Source organism: Globicephala melas, chromosome 17 (assembly GCF_963455315.2).
Source record: "Globicephala melas chromosome 17, mGloMel1.2, whole genome shotgun sequence".
Lineage (NCBI taxonomy): Eukaryota > Metazoa > Chordata > Mammalia > Artiodactyla > Delphinidae > Globicephala > Globicephala melas.
In genome coordinates, this window is record NC_083330.1 from 13,746,456 (window position 1) to 13,761,477 (window position 15,022).

At 35.6% G+C, this 15,022-nt stretch overlaps 1 protein-coding gene across 1 annotated transcript in view; it reads left to right on the plus strand.

The window, feature by feature from the left end:
• Positions 1-15,022, plus strand: part of C17H8orf34 (chromosome 17 C8orf34 homolog) — a 344,966-nt gene that overhangs the window by 244,257 nt on the left and 85,687 nt on the right. The window contains 2 exon segments of the mRNA XM_060287424.2: positions 8,738-8,823; positions 14,200-14,276. Of these exon segments, the coding sequence (XP_060143407.1) occupies positions 8,738-8,823; positions 14,200-14,276 (163 nt within the window).

A 15,022-nucleotide genomic window follows, 5' to 3' on the forward strand; every position in this document is an offset into this window, starting at 1 on the left:
TGCATCGGCAGGCAGACTCTCAACCACTGCGCCACCAGGGAAGCCCTCCATCCTTGATTTTTAACCAGCTTTCTTATTAACACCGATTCTATGTATTTTAGTTGTTCGTTTGTTCGTCATCTTTGGTCGGTAGGATGAAAGCTCCATTGAGGATGGGAATTTGGTTCATCGTGTCCACAGCCCCCAACTGCAACCCTCCAAACTGGAACAATGCTTGGGCCATTGTAGGCACTTGCCTAGACCTGGTCACTCCATGCTTTTGATCTTCCATTTCTGGTTTATTGCGAGAGCTTCCCAAATGGCCTTACAAGATGCCTCAATGAATATTATTTTCTTGGTGCAGCTTTTATTGTATTAGACAATAATTTAAAACTTTCAAAGTTTCCTGCTACATTAAGTCTAATTCTTGTTTAGTTTGCAAGCTCCCTTCTGAATACATCTTATAATCTAGATGTGTTTGTGGCTTTCAATACACTACTTTCACTGAAGCTCTTAGTCAGTTTTTTGTTATACTTGGTGTTCCTTTTTCCTCTCTCTCTCTCCTTTCTCTCTCTTTCTTCTTTTCTTTTTTTACCTTTTTCCCCCGAATGGCTTCTTTTTCCAAAGTAAATGTACTCTATTATTTCACTGCTCTTTCCTTGGAACACCCTTCCTCTTTTTCTTCATCTAATCAAACTTTAGCATTTTCAAAGCTCAGTGCAAGTACCACGTACTCCATTAACATTTGTTGAATTAATCCAGATTCTATTCATCATTTCCTCTGAACTAGATATGTTAGAAATGTTAGCTTGGCATTTAATTTCATGCATGCCATAATGTATTCAATTTGTTTCAAAAAAAACATTTGATGAGTGTCTACTCTTTAGTTAGATACTATTTTCTTCCAGAAAGTGTTCAGGGAAGATTAAAATATGTCATATATAGTGTGATAACATAAAAACAGAAAGATGGCTGCTCGTGAATCTGAATGTCTTCCAGGCCAGTGTGAAAAGTTAAGAATGCACTTATTTGAGTCTTCTCTCATCACATCATGTGTCAACTGAATTGACAATACCAGAGGTTTTTTAAAAAAATGTTTTCTTACTGAATGTCTTGGATTTTTTTTAAAAAAGTATAGAAAAGAAGTAGCGCTCATAACTTTCTCTGTCCTCCCACCGCTTACACTATTCAAAACTCCCTCCTCAAAATGCGTACGCTGGTGGTGATGTGTTTTACTGACCATTTTGGACTGGGACTGGGCTGCTACTTAGCTCTGGTTTTGGTTTCCTTGCATCTTCTTACAGAGCGAGACATTGGAACCAGCTGCATCTCAAAACATTACCAAGCAAGCAAAATTTGAACCACTGCTATGGCCACAAAACTCCTGAATGAGCTTCAACATCTTTTCTCTTTACTGGTCCATCTTCCTGAAGGCTATTTTCTAAGACGTAGGGACTTTTCAGCAGCATTTACTTAACAAATGTCTATTGATCACATACATGTGCCTGGAACTATGATAGGCTGTGATAGGCACTACAGTAGTCTCTGAGGATGCTATCTTTCATTGGCTTATTCACTATTGAGACTGAGTCAATGGAAGGTGACTGTTGACTCACAAACTTGGATGTATAATTTACTAACATTTATAACAGCATTTCCTCTAGCCAGGTCGCACTGGTCAGTATTAAATGAAATCTGATTCGTTTATTTGAAACCCAAACTCATTTGCCATCTTTGTCACCTCTGCTTGCACCTCACTTCAAATACCCCAGCTTTAATTAGCAACTATTTTGGCACATGTTTCTAGCTGTGGCAACCAGCTTTGTGCAGGTGCAACCTTTAGCATCTCATTTATAAGCCTAGATACATGTAGGATAATTTTCACCCCTTTTCAAGAGAATGTAACTGTAAATACACTAAAGTATTCTGTAGAAAATTCCTTATGCATCGGCTGGGTCTGCTTTTCCTTTCCTTATCTCCAAGGTGAGCTACTCACTAAAAAGTACCTTAAGAAATCTCTTTTAGAGCTTACAGTGTACCAAGCTCAACCTAAGCTAGGCTTTAGGGACATAAAAATATGAAAAATAAAATTCTTATCTTTAAGGCACTTGGTTTGTGTTGATAGACATGAAAACAAGCAATTAAATATGGTAAAGATTTGCAAAGGTGCAAAGACTTCTGGAAGAAACGCTTCTGAAAAAAAGGAGAATCTGTAATTAAAACCTAGGATTAAGCTGAATAGTAAAAGAAGGGAACGTAAATTCTGCCAGAGATAATTATATAATGGCACAGAGGCTTAATAAAATATCTGCACAGAAATAAAAGCAGTTTGGGGTTTATGGAGTATAAATTCCATGGGGAAATATCCAAGAAGGTGAAGTTGCAGACACAGGTAAGGGTTGTGCAACAGAGAGACTTGAATGACTTGGTAAGGAAACCGTAACTCATTTTGCAGGTGATGAGAAGCCAGTAAAAATGGCAGCTGTTAAACTCCTTTGAGGCAAGGATTGTTTTGAGAATCTGGTTGAAGTTACTGTCTCCCTGTCCAAAAAAGAGCAATCCACCAAAAATTTTTATTCCATTTATTGTGAATTACAGTGAGTCCCCTGAAACCTGTCTGTGGGCGTGTCTAAGCATACTCATGTTAAAATCTCTTGCACTAAAATATTTAAAGCATGAGAATAATAAAGCATGAGGATTTATTTTGAACTTTCTGGTAGCCATATGGAAAAAATGGATTTTTGAAGGACAAGTTTCTCTGTATGAATATCATCAAGGAAACTAATAATCCAAGCAAGTAAAGATGAACAGCACAATTATAGTAGTAGCATAAAGAAGAAGTGATAGAGTCAGGAAATCTCTTTAGGAAGAATAATTAACGAGGCTGGGATTGATTAGCTATGTGTAATATGAGGCAGGGTATGATGAAGATGAGTTTGCTTTGGACAAGTTCCCTTTGAGATGCTTATGGTTAATCCAATTAAAATGTCCTGCAAGAATCTGGGTACACCAATCTTGAGCTGAGAACTCAAGATTTGAAAAAACTCACTGTAAATGTAGTTAAAACCATAAGAGTGGATGAGCTGATTCAGGGAGATGGTGCAGAGTGGGAAAAGAGTGTTCATACAAAGTACAGCTGAAAGTAAAATAAAAACAATATCAGAAAGTTTTCAACCGTATGTGGCAATTAGAAGGTCAGGTAGTCTTAGTATAACCAGTCATCTCAGAATGGTAGGAGCACAAAGCAAATTAAAATAAGTTGAGGGAATGAAATTAGAACACTCCCTAACACCATATACAAAAATAAACTCAAAATAGATTAAAGACCTAAATGTAAGGCCAGACACTATAAAACTCTTAGAGGAAAACATAAGCAGAACACTCTATGACATAAATCACAGCAAGATCCTTTTTGACCCACCTCCTAGAGTAATGGAAATAAAACCAAAAATAAACAAATGGGACCTAATGAAACTTCAAAGCTTTTGCACAGCAAAGGAAACCATCAACAAGACCAAAAGACAAGCCTCAGAATGGGAGAAAATATTTGCAAATGAAGCAACTGACAAAGGATTAATCTCCAAAATTTACAAGCAGCTCATGCAGCTCAATACCAAAAACACAAACAACCCAATCCAAAAATGGGCAGAAGACCTAAATAAACATTTTTCCAAAGAAGATAAACAGATTGCCAACAAACACATGAAAGGATGCTCAATATCACTAATCATTAGAGAAATGCAAATCAAAACTACAGTGAAGTATCACCTCACACCAGTCAGAATGGCCATCATCAAAAAATCTAGAAACAATAAATGCTGGAGAGGGTGTAGAGAAAAGGAAGCCCTCCTGCACTGTTGGTGGGAATGTAAATTGATACGGCCACTATGGAGAACAGTATGGAGGTTCCTTAAAAAACTAAAAATAGAACTACCATATGACCCAGCAATCCCACTACTGGACATATACCCTGAGAAAACCATAATTCAAAAAGAGTCATGTACCACAATGTTCATTGCAGCTCTATTTACAATAGCCAGGACATGGAAGCAACTTAAGTGTCCATCGACAGATGAATGGATAAAGAAGATGTGGCACATATATACTATGGGATATTACTCAGCCATAAAAAGAAACAAAATTGAGTTATTTGTAGTGAGGTGGATGGACCTAGAGACTGTCATACAGAGTGAAGTAAGTCAGAAAGAGAAAAACAAATACCATATGCTAACACATATATATGGAATCTAGGGAAAAAAAAAATCGTTCTGAAGAACCTAGGGGCAGGACAGGAATAAAAACGCAGACGTAGAGAATGGTCTTGAGGACATGGGGAGGAGGAAGGGTAAGCTGGGACGAAGTGAGAGAGTGGCATGGACATGTATACACTACCAAATGTAAAATAGATAGCTAGTGGGAAGGAGCCGCACAGCACAGGGAGATCAGCTCAGTGCTTTGTGACTGACTAGAGGGGTGGGATAGGGAGGGTGGGAGGGAGATGCAAGAGGGAGGAGGTATGGGGATATATGTATATGTATAGCTGATTCACTTTATTATAAAGCAGAAACTAACACAGCATTGTAAAGCAATTATACTCAAATAAAGATGTAAAAAATAAAATAAATTAAATAAGTTGAAGGGTGAATTAAAACTGTGGAAGTAAAGGCATTGGTGGAGAGTTAGTATCAAACATATAAAGAGCTTGTACAACTCAAAATCAAAAAAACAAACAACTGGATTTAAAAAGTGGGGAGAGGACCTGAATAGACTTTTTTTTCTTCAAAGAAGGCATGTAGATGGCCAACAGGCACATGAAAAGATGCTGAACATCACTAATTGTCAGGGAAATGCAAATCAAAACCACAATGAGACTTTACTTCACACCTGTCAGAATGGCTATTATCAGAAAGACAAAAAATAACAAGGGTTTGCAAGGATGTGAAGAAAAGGGAATCCTCATGCACTGTTGGTAGGAATTAAGTTGGTGTAGCTACCATGGAAAACAGTATGGGGGTTCCTCAAAAAATTAAAAATAAAGCTACCATATGATCCAGCAATTCCACTTCTGAGTATTTGTCTGAAAACAAAACAAAAACAAAAAGACTAACTCAAAAAACTATATGCAACCATATGTTCATTGCAGCATTATTTACAATAGCCAAGATATGGAAACAACCCAAGTGTCCATATGTGGAATCTAAAACACAAAGCAAAGGAACAAATAAAACAAAACAGAAACAGACTCATAGATACAGAGATCAAACTGGTGGTTGCTAGAGGGGAGGGGGGGTGAGGGGCAGCCGAAATAGGTGAAAGAGATTAAGAGGCACCAACTTCCAGTTATAAAATAAGTAAGTCATGGGGGTGTAATGTGCAGCATAAGGAATATGGTCAATAATATTGTAATAACTTTGCATGGTGACAGATGGTAACTAAACTTCTGGTGACCATTTCAGAATGTATACATAAATCACTGTGATGCACACCTGAAACTAATAGGATATTTTATGTTATACTTCAATTTTTTAAAAAGGCATTCAGGGATTTTTGGAATGTTTAGGGAGTTTGGCTCAAAGAAGAATAGACTAGAAAAAGCAACAGGTAGATCTTTTAGATAATTATGGGAGGCATTTGTTTTGTTTTGTTTTTTTAAGGCTGCAGCAGAAGTGAACTTGTTTCTATGCTGTGGGAAATGAGCAGTAGAGATAAACAGAATGAGTGGTGGTGAGTAAAAGAAATTAGGTCCCAGAGGCAGATGAGATGATGGGGCCCAAATCACCAGCCTGATGGATGGTCTAAGCCTTAGTCAGGGGAGAGGTCTCTCATCCTCTGTGAATTGGAAAGGTGGTGAATACACAGGTCAGTGTGAAGATAATTCTGTTGGTGCTGTGTGACGGGGAGTGGGAAGTCCTTATTCCTGATTAGATAATTTTTCTGGATGACACAGGAGAGAGGTGATATTTTTGAAAAGACTTTGTAAGGAATGGAAGAAAGAAAAACAACCGAGAAGCCAAAGTTTAAAGTTGGAGACTATTGATTTATACTCATCAGTCCTAGAGTGTCCTGATTTTCACCAGTAGTTTTCAGCTGCACATGTGAATGAAAATGATGAGTTAACACAGGGTTCGGGTCTGGTTGGCAGTAATGACTTAAAGGACATGGGTGCATGGGAATTGAGGGGGCAGTAAGTCCCAGCTGAGGAGGGCAGGAAGGAAATCAGGAGAGGTGTGAAACCGGGAGAAAACCAAGGGAAAATGAAGATCTATGTTTGATTAAAGAGAAAGTGAGTTTGTGAAAGAGCCTACAGGAGGCGAGTTTGTTGTCAGAGAACAGGATATTGGATTTAAAGATTTCTGACAGAGCAATTGAGGTATCTGTCCTTGGGTTAGGGAAGGTGAAATGGAAGGGAAGCTCTCCAGATTTGAGATGGAGGGACTTTGAAATTAGCAGGTAGATACACATGAACACAAAGATCATTCACGATAATAGTGACACTTGAGTTGAAGAAGAAAATATTGAACCTGATGGAAGTCTTCACAGGCAGAAAGAGAACAGGTTAATATTTATAATCCTGTGTTAGCTGAGGTTGAGGGCTTAGACAGCCTCCTTTGGAGAGGAGGTACTATAATATTCTTAGAGGATAAAGGGATGTCATATTCTTAGACGAGAAACGGGCTTCAGTTATGACAAGGAAGAGCAAAAAACATTGTGTTTAGCAGCTGAGAATATAGAAGAGTGTTTAATATGGAAGGGGAGTTTTAGAAAGCAAAGTGAAAATGTTTGAAAGTATAACTCTTGAGGTGTAAAAAAAAAAAAAAAGATTTAACTTTTATTAAGACCGTATTTCCCAGACTTGCCCACACAACTCTTGTTTACATAGTACCTATTAACCTCTTACAAAAGTAATGCTATGTGGATTACAGCTTGGGAAACACTGGCAGAGTGCTCAAGGATAGCAGGGCTGAGAAGCATTCCTCAATGGAGTTGCTGCCAAGTCACGGTGAATTCAACTCTTAAGGTATCTGGAGGGCACTGTTCGGACAAAGATGAGCCGGCTTCAGGGCCACCCAATTTGTTGGTTGTTTTCATGGCCATTTGTCTTTTCAACTCAGCTAAATTGAGAACTCTGTGAAATCAAGGGCAGTAGCAATTTCTTCACATCTCCACAACATTTGGGTTATTATTGAGCATACTGATAAATACCAAGTAAGTATCTCTTTTTATTGAAGCTTGCAATGAGCAAAAAAAAAAAATTACAGCTTACTTTTGATTTCTTGTTTCATTCTGCCTTTGTTGGAGATTTATTTTCTGTTTAGGTTTTTAACCTAATGTTAAATACCCAAAGGTGTTGGAGCTCATTGTTAATTTTTAATGATAATTTTTACTTACATGTTTCACTATCTTGTGTACCTACATACTTTCTTTCTTTGATAATTTTGATGAGAAAAGAATATTTCCCAATTATTAGAAGTAAACAAAATAAAAAGAAATAGTTGGGCAGATTTGGGAAGTATGTAGCTAAATCAGTCTCTTAAAAGTGATGCTGTTTTTTTAGAGTAAAAATTTAAAACTTAACTAAAAGTGTAAGATTTTTGACCCAAGAGTTTTATATGACTATCAGCAAGCTACTCTTGAGAATTATTTAATTAGCTTGTATAATACAGTAAATATGGTTTGTGTACAGAAGGTAATATGTAAGTATAAATGTATAATATATACAGAAATGGACAATACTTAATATTGTAGGAATAAAAATATAATGTACAATATTTATAATTATACAAAAGGTAAAGAGAGAGTCATGCGTATATGTTATTGGATTCCACTACAGTGATATAGTTGAAAATTTTGACTGTTGAGCCTGGTACAGTTATGAATTGTATTTGAGTTTGTATTTTTGAAAATATTAATGGCATATGTCATGTTTTTATTAATACTCCCATGAGAGCACTTACCTCATGGGAGTTAAATGAAAGAAAAAAGTAAGGGCACTGGTAGAAATTTCCAGTCTCTGGATTATTTGATATACTGTCCTCCAACATTAGCAGAGCTTATTCTGCTGCTCTTAGGTCAGAGTTCCAACATTTATTGATGAGCTCTACCTCCTTTGATACAGTGGTTTCACAGTATAATGTAAACCCAGACTAGTCTCTCTCTAGAGGTAAGGATATAGAAACTCAGAAATCTATTGTCCTAAAAGTTCCCATGTAATCTGCCTCTCCTGAAGAAGACGCAGTGTCTATGAGAACCCTGGGCAGCCACACGTATCGAGAATCTTCACACCCCCTGTTGAGACGAATCTTGACCTGCAGGCCTTTAAGCGCAGGTTTGGTTGATTTGGAGAATTGTATTTGATAAACCTCTGTGCAGCCATGGGAACCCTGTCATGCCCCTCAACCCAGAAGTCAGGCAAGCACACTGTGTTGGATGCTTGCTTTTCTTCCAATCACTTCCCCATTGTAGTTTCCGTGAAAACATTTGTCTATAAACCTTCTTCAGTGAGGCTAAGAAGAAAAGTAGATTCTATCTAGACTAATCTTCCCATGTATACAGGAGAAAAGAAGAAGGACTTTTCCTTAAAGGTTAGAAAAGCAAAAACACTGTATTACAAAGGTTTTGGTAAGGCTGTATTTCTACTGGGAAGAAGCATGTCTGATTTTAGAGTTTAGAAGTTCATAGTCATGTTCTCAGTAGTATGTAGTTCACATTTCACTATTCAACCTTATTAGAGTTTCAATGACCACTGTTAATCATTTAGGCTTCAAGGAGACAACCTGGTGGAAAGGACAGAAGAGACCTCGCAAACACTTCATTCTCCAGATGAAATAATCCCAGATTTTTTGGGTAAGTTTTAAATCCAACAATAGATATTGTAATTTTAGAGGCACTTAAAGATTTTTTACAAAAGAAAACTAAACCAAACATCTTCCCCTGTGCCAAATCACCGTAGCTGCCAATCATACATCCACCACTTCTGCAGGCTGTGTGTCAGGAGGTTAAGGGCAAAGGAGAAGATGAAGCAAGAAGTGTGGGTCCTGAGGAGCAGCCTCTTAATGCCTGTGCCTGTTTAAGGTACAAACATGTCAACGCTACGTTGGCTGCCCCCAAAGTTTGTCACCAATTCCAACTTGGTTTTGGAGCTTACATTGCCTACTCACATTCGCACATCATGGACCCCTTCAGTCTTTGGGGCAGAAATGTCAATATCAAACTTGATTTTCCTTCCTCTCTCTCAGCCCTTTGTTAAATTGGTCTCAAATCATGTCACTGTCACCAAGCCAGTCTCATCTTCATTTTCCCTGAGACTGCCTAGTCTATGCCCTTGTCCTCTTTCTCTAGCTAGTGTAAGAGCTCTGTAAATAGATTCTCCTTGTACTAACTCACCCGTTTGGGTTCATTATCTTTATAAAAATAAAGCTGCTATTTCTTTCCCATTTTCTATAGGACAGAATTCAAACTCCTTGGCGTAGCATATTAAGTTCATGCCAGGGCACTTCAAAATGTTTGCAGAATAAATAAATAAGTACATGTAATGCCACTACAGTGACATCTAAGGTATATCACTGCTTCATCATTCAGTGTTCTAGCAGGGAGCAGTCAGTACATCCAATTGGAATAATTAGAAGAGAAACCATAGGAAAACATTTTCCTTACATCTGGATAGAAAAGGACATCTTAAACAAGATGCAAACGTTCCTAAACATTAAAAAATATTCAACTATAGAGTGTTGAGAATTCTTGTTCATCAAAAGATGCCAGAAAAAAGTGAGTTGACAAGCTACAAAATAGGAAACTATATTTGAATATATTTGTCACTGATCAAAGATTAATATTCAGAATATATAAACTACATCTATAATTTAATAAAGAAACGATCAGCAAACCAATAGAAAAATAAGCAACAGATATGAATAGACATTTCACGGAAGAGGAAACACAAATGGCCAATGAGCATATGAAAAATGTTTAGTAATCAAGGAAAAGCAAGTTAAGGCTACAGAGAGATGCTCTTTTACAACCTTTTATTTGACATTAATTAAGAAATCTGGCAAAATCAAGTGCTGGTGAAGATAGAGACAAAAAGAAACTCATACTCTACAGATGGGGCATAAACAATTTTGGAACTAGTCTTCCATTATCCTAAAATCTGAATAAAGCTCAGAATCTCCACTTCTGGATAAATATGTTAGAGAAGCAAGTCTCGTGAACCATGAAATGTATGCAAATTTGTTTTTATGCTGGTGGACACTAAGATGGATAGATTATAAAATTGTTACACTGTAGGAAGCTGAATGCATTTCAGCTGCACACATAGGATGGATGAAATCAGTGATGTGCTGGTAAATGTGAACAACTGTTTCTTTGAAAAAGAAGGTCCTGGTTTGTAGAGATTGACGACTTCCATAATCTAAATATAACATAATATAAATGCTGATTTCAAGCAACTGATCCGAAATGGCAGTTGGGTCTTCCAATCTGGTATGAGTAGGTTGCAGCTCACAACTGAATGAGTCTTAAAAGCATAATATTTGTAAAAAAAAAAAAAAGTTGTAAAAATATGTATCTCAATAAAATAAAATGTCTTTATAAAAAAAAGCATAATGTTGATTGAACAAAAGCAAGTCATAGAATGTCATTTTTTTAAAGCTCAAAACTAGCAAATCTAAATAGTATATTCTTTAGGAAAACATACATTAAGTGATACAATTATATTGAAAAAAGGGAATGAAAGACTTGAAATGGTGGTTATTCTCGGGGTAGGGGAAGCAAGGAGATGGGATTGGGAAGGAGCTCACAGGTATATGAAGGTTATTGGAAATATTCTAATTCTTAAGTTAGGTGGTGGGTTTGGGGTGTTTATTTTATCATTGTGCTTTGTAACTTAAATGTGCTATTTTTTAATTATACATGTATATTTTATATGTACTTTTTTATATATCAAATATTAAGAACATTATAAATAAAAGTTAAAAAATAAAGTGTTGTGGGAACATAAACCAATGCCAGTGTAGCACAATACTAAACAAAGGTAATAGTTTCAATATACTCAAATCTCTCATAGTACTGATGAGATGAAACACTCTCAGGACAAACCTTTAACCCTGCCAGTGAAAGGTGAGCAGTGTGTCATAATTCCCCGACCGGAGATAGAACCCACTCCCCCTGTATTGGAAGGCAGAGTCTTAACCACTGGACCACTGGGGAAGTCCCCAACCCCTAATTGTTTTTGAATTACTCCTTGTGTGTTTATTCTTCTTACCTCAGTTGGATTATATGCTTCTTGAGGGTTTCTTGTGTTCTCCACCATGCTCAATATAAAACTAGATACAAAAAATAAATAAAATAAAATTCAAAAAAAAAGGAGATACAAAACAGGTATTAACTACTGGCCCATTATATATATACTTCTTAATTCTATCAAAACCACTCCAATCCACCGATCTACAGATAATATATCCTTCAACAATCATGTTTACATAATAACTGAGTATTGTTAGGATTTAAATTTTTAGAAAATTAAACAAGGCATCAGTAATGTGTTGATTATACTTACTTGCATTCACTGGGAGAAAAGGTATTCATTAAGTTTAAGCTCCTTTCTTGAACTTCTTATATCCTGCATTCTTCACATTCAGATATTAGAGACCTAATCAACGAATTCCAAAATATGCTTTCTGATTCAGTACATTCTTTTCTACTGAAGTTAGTCAAATCACTAGATCCAAAGAGTGCTAATGTGATTTTTATGTTAAATATGCATCCACATTGAGCTTGGCTTAATAAACGTAAATATTTCTATGAACAGGTATAATCTTGTGCTTAACAAAAACCTGTTATGACACAAACAGCAAAAGTACAAATAATGACAGGAAGACATTAAGTGAAGTTAAACAGCGACAAACCCTACAGGTCTCCGGGTTCTCAACAGCACACCCAATCAACCACAGGGGCTAAGTTTTTAGTCCAAGTGCTGCCAGAAACTTAGATTTTGACAAAAGTACTTTATCTTTCGATGCTTCAGTTTCTTCTCTCAAATGAGGAGATAAACTCTCTAACATTTGACAAATTTAAAGACTCATTTTCCCCTCCATGTTATTAAAGAAAGCTCAAAGAATTCATTGCTTGCATTTTGAAAATCATTTATACTTAGAAGAAATTGCTCTGGAATGGACAGGACAAAATAGTTTATGCATATGCACCCACCAGTAGTTGGTAATAAGCAAAGTACTCAGAACACTTAAAAAAAATGGAGTGTACCCCTCCCAGCCTTAAACACTAAGGTTTTATTTCATGATGTTTATTGTCCCTACTAACTTGTTAGATTAATATTCTATCACTAGATTTGGGTTATTTAAGGGTCCTTTCAACTTAACTTTTAATACAGTCAGGTATGTAAATTCACAAATATTCTGGTGCACTTCACAGTTGTCCCTTTTCACTGTAGATCTCACTGGATATGGCACCAATAACCAGGAAGACTCCAACCAAAACAAGAACAGAACAAAATGTAAAACCATATAAAGTTACCAATACCTTCCCTTTATAAATGTTAATTTTTATTAAAAAAATCAATACTGTAAAGGTGTTCAAATAAATTCCAAGAGAGAAAGAGTCATAGAAAATTTTCTCGCTCAACTTGTTTTGAAAGCACCTAGCTGAGAGCCTGGCATATAGTTTTTTTTAATAAATGAATATACAAATATACAAATAAATGGATGAATGAATTGATTAATGTACATATGCATAAAAAACAAATGCAATGACAATATCTCTTTAAAACCATTAACTGCTCACCGAGAGGAACTTGAGAACTCACTTATTATATAGTATTTCTAACTATAAAAAACCTAGCAAATCCACGAGAGTGCGTTTTCTTCTGTAAATGAAATAATTTGCTTTATAATGTAGAATAGAACATTTTAATATTACTTATGTCAATATTCTACACAAATAAAAATTTCAGCACAGAAATAAAATAGAAAAAATACTAAGTGAATGCTGAAATTACAGGAATATTTGCTCACAGTTCTGCAGAATATAATTCAGTCCTGGAGGACTTGAATTATGCTAACTTATACATTCTAATGTAAAGAATCTATCTAGTGTCATATTTACAATGGGGTTCTAATAGATAGGGGTTCAAGCTTCCTTCATTAATAGATTAATATTTTTAACTTGATATAATTCTCATTTATCCTGATTTTATTTTTCTTTTTGAATATAAAATTCTAAATTATCTGAGATAGAGAGAGCTCCATGATTCAAAAGCTATGCTTATGGATTTGTGCTAAGCTTTCCATTGTCTCTCTGGTCTTGAGTGGCCATCAAGGGCTTGGAGGATTTAATTCTCTGATTTTCTTCCCAGAGCACGCATTTTATGCAACAGGAAAAAAATCTGTCTCCATATGTATGTGAATCTGAAGAAAGTCTTCTTTAGGGAGGCATATGGCTCTTTAAAATTAATAAATATAAGAAATCAATTCTTAAAGTTTTCAGTGGTTTAGAATACCTTCCTCTTAACTGATGTTTTGATTTGAATGGAAGGTATTAAAATGCAGACTGTTTCTAGATGCTCCATGTATCTGTCTTTATTGAAGAATTCTTTATAGCCTGTAGAAATCTTTGTTATAATTAATTTAATTCAGCAGACATATGGAAAGTGTTGCCATCATTTTATTCACATATTTGAAAGTTGCTACCCACCCACTCATCAATCTAGTCAAATGAATAATTACAACTTTTTGCTTGATACATTAAATGTAAAAGCCTACCACCATTTAATAATATGTACTTTTCTCCAAACTTTTCAGAATTTTTCATCCCATTTAAAAGAGAGAACACAAATTGATACCTAAATAGTGTAGCAAAAAAAAAGTTGATGGATAAAACAAATACAAAATTACAAGACAGAAAAAGGACATTAACGTTCCAACAATTAGCTAACTAATATGCCAAAAGGAGTGTTGCTCTGAGATGACCGCAGCTCTTGCACCTTCCTCACTGCACTGTGCCCTTTTAAATTAGAAATACAAAACGTTTTTCATACATTGTCTTTAAGCTAAATAAATAACATTCTACACCCTATTTTAAATCGCAAACACTATGATTTTTCAAAAACTGGTTCAGTCACTTTAATATCCTTCTCGTAATAGGTTTGTATATCAGAGAGTTAGTAAGCAATATGTGACTCTAGTTTATTCATTCTTTTTGTGAAAATAGATTCTTTAGCTGGAACTGAAGAAGCACTGATGGAAGAGGGTGAAGAATTTGAGAAAGCATCTAGATTAACAGGACCTGTAAGTATATTCATTTACTTATTTTTATCTCTAAAACTAATGTATATCACTAATAGGAACATCTAAAGGGAATAGGAAACAATATTATTCAAACTAAAGAGTATTTTAAAACATGCATCCAGTATATTCCACAGAGTCATGCAGTTCCTTGTATGAGTAGGTGGCCAGCTTGATTACAGGTACCCAGCAAAACTGGACTGAGCTCTTTCAGCAATTGAGGAATAAGATTTGAAGGAGATGGGAAAATCTAATTTCTGGTATTATTAACTTTTTGCTTGTGCACATGAACATTCTAAAAGATTATGAGCTGCCATCTTAAACTTCACTAAGTGTATATACAGCTTGATAGAAAAATAACTGTCTTGCATATCCTGAAAGTTTACATATAACTTAAGCATGGTATTATTAGTTGTGAAGTCCTTGTGATATTTTGCTTAAACTATATCTCTTCCATAGAGTATGTTGGGAGGAAACCATTAGGTTTAAGATTTTTCAATGCAATTTAATGTTAAAAGGATAAACACAGAAAAAACTGAAATCTACATTTAAATTCTAAATATAAAGTTTGTAAAAGATTCTGAGTTGCTCTAAAAATGGCTATGCAATCATGCATTATCCTAGACTTAATATTTAGACTGGGTTAATATACTACAATATTCTCTGCATTCATTTGTTAGGGCTGCTGTAACACCACACAGACTGGGTGGCTTAGACAGCAGAAATGTATTGTCTCACTGTCCTGGAGG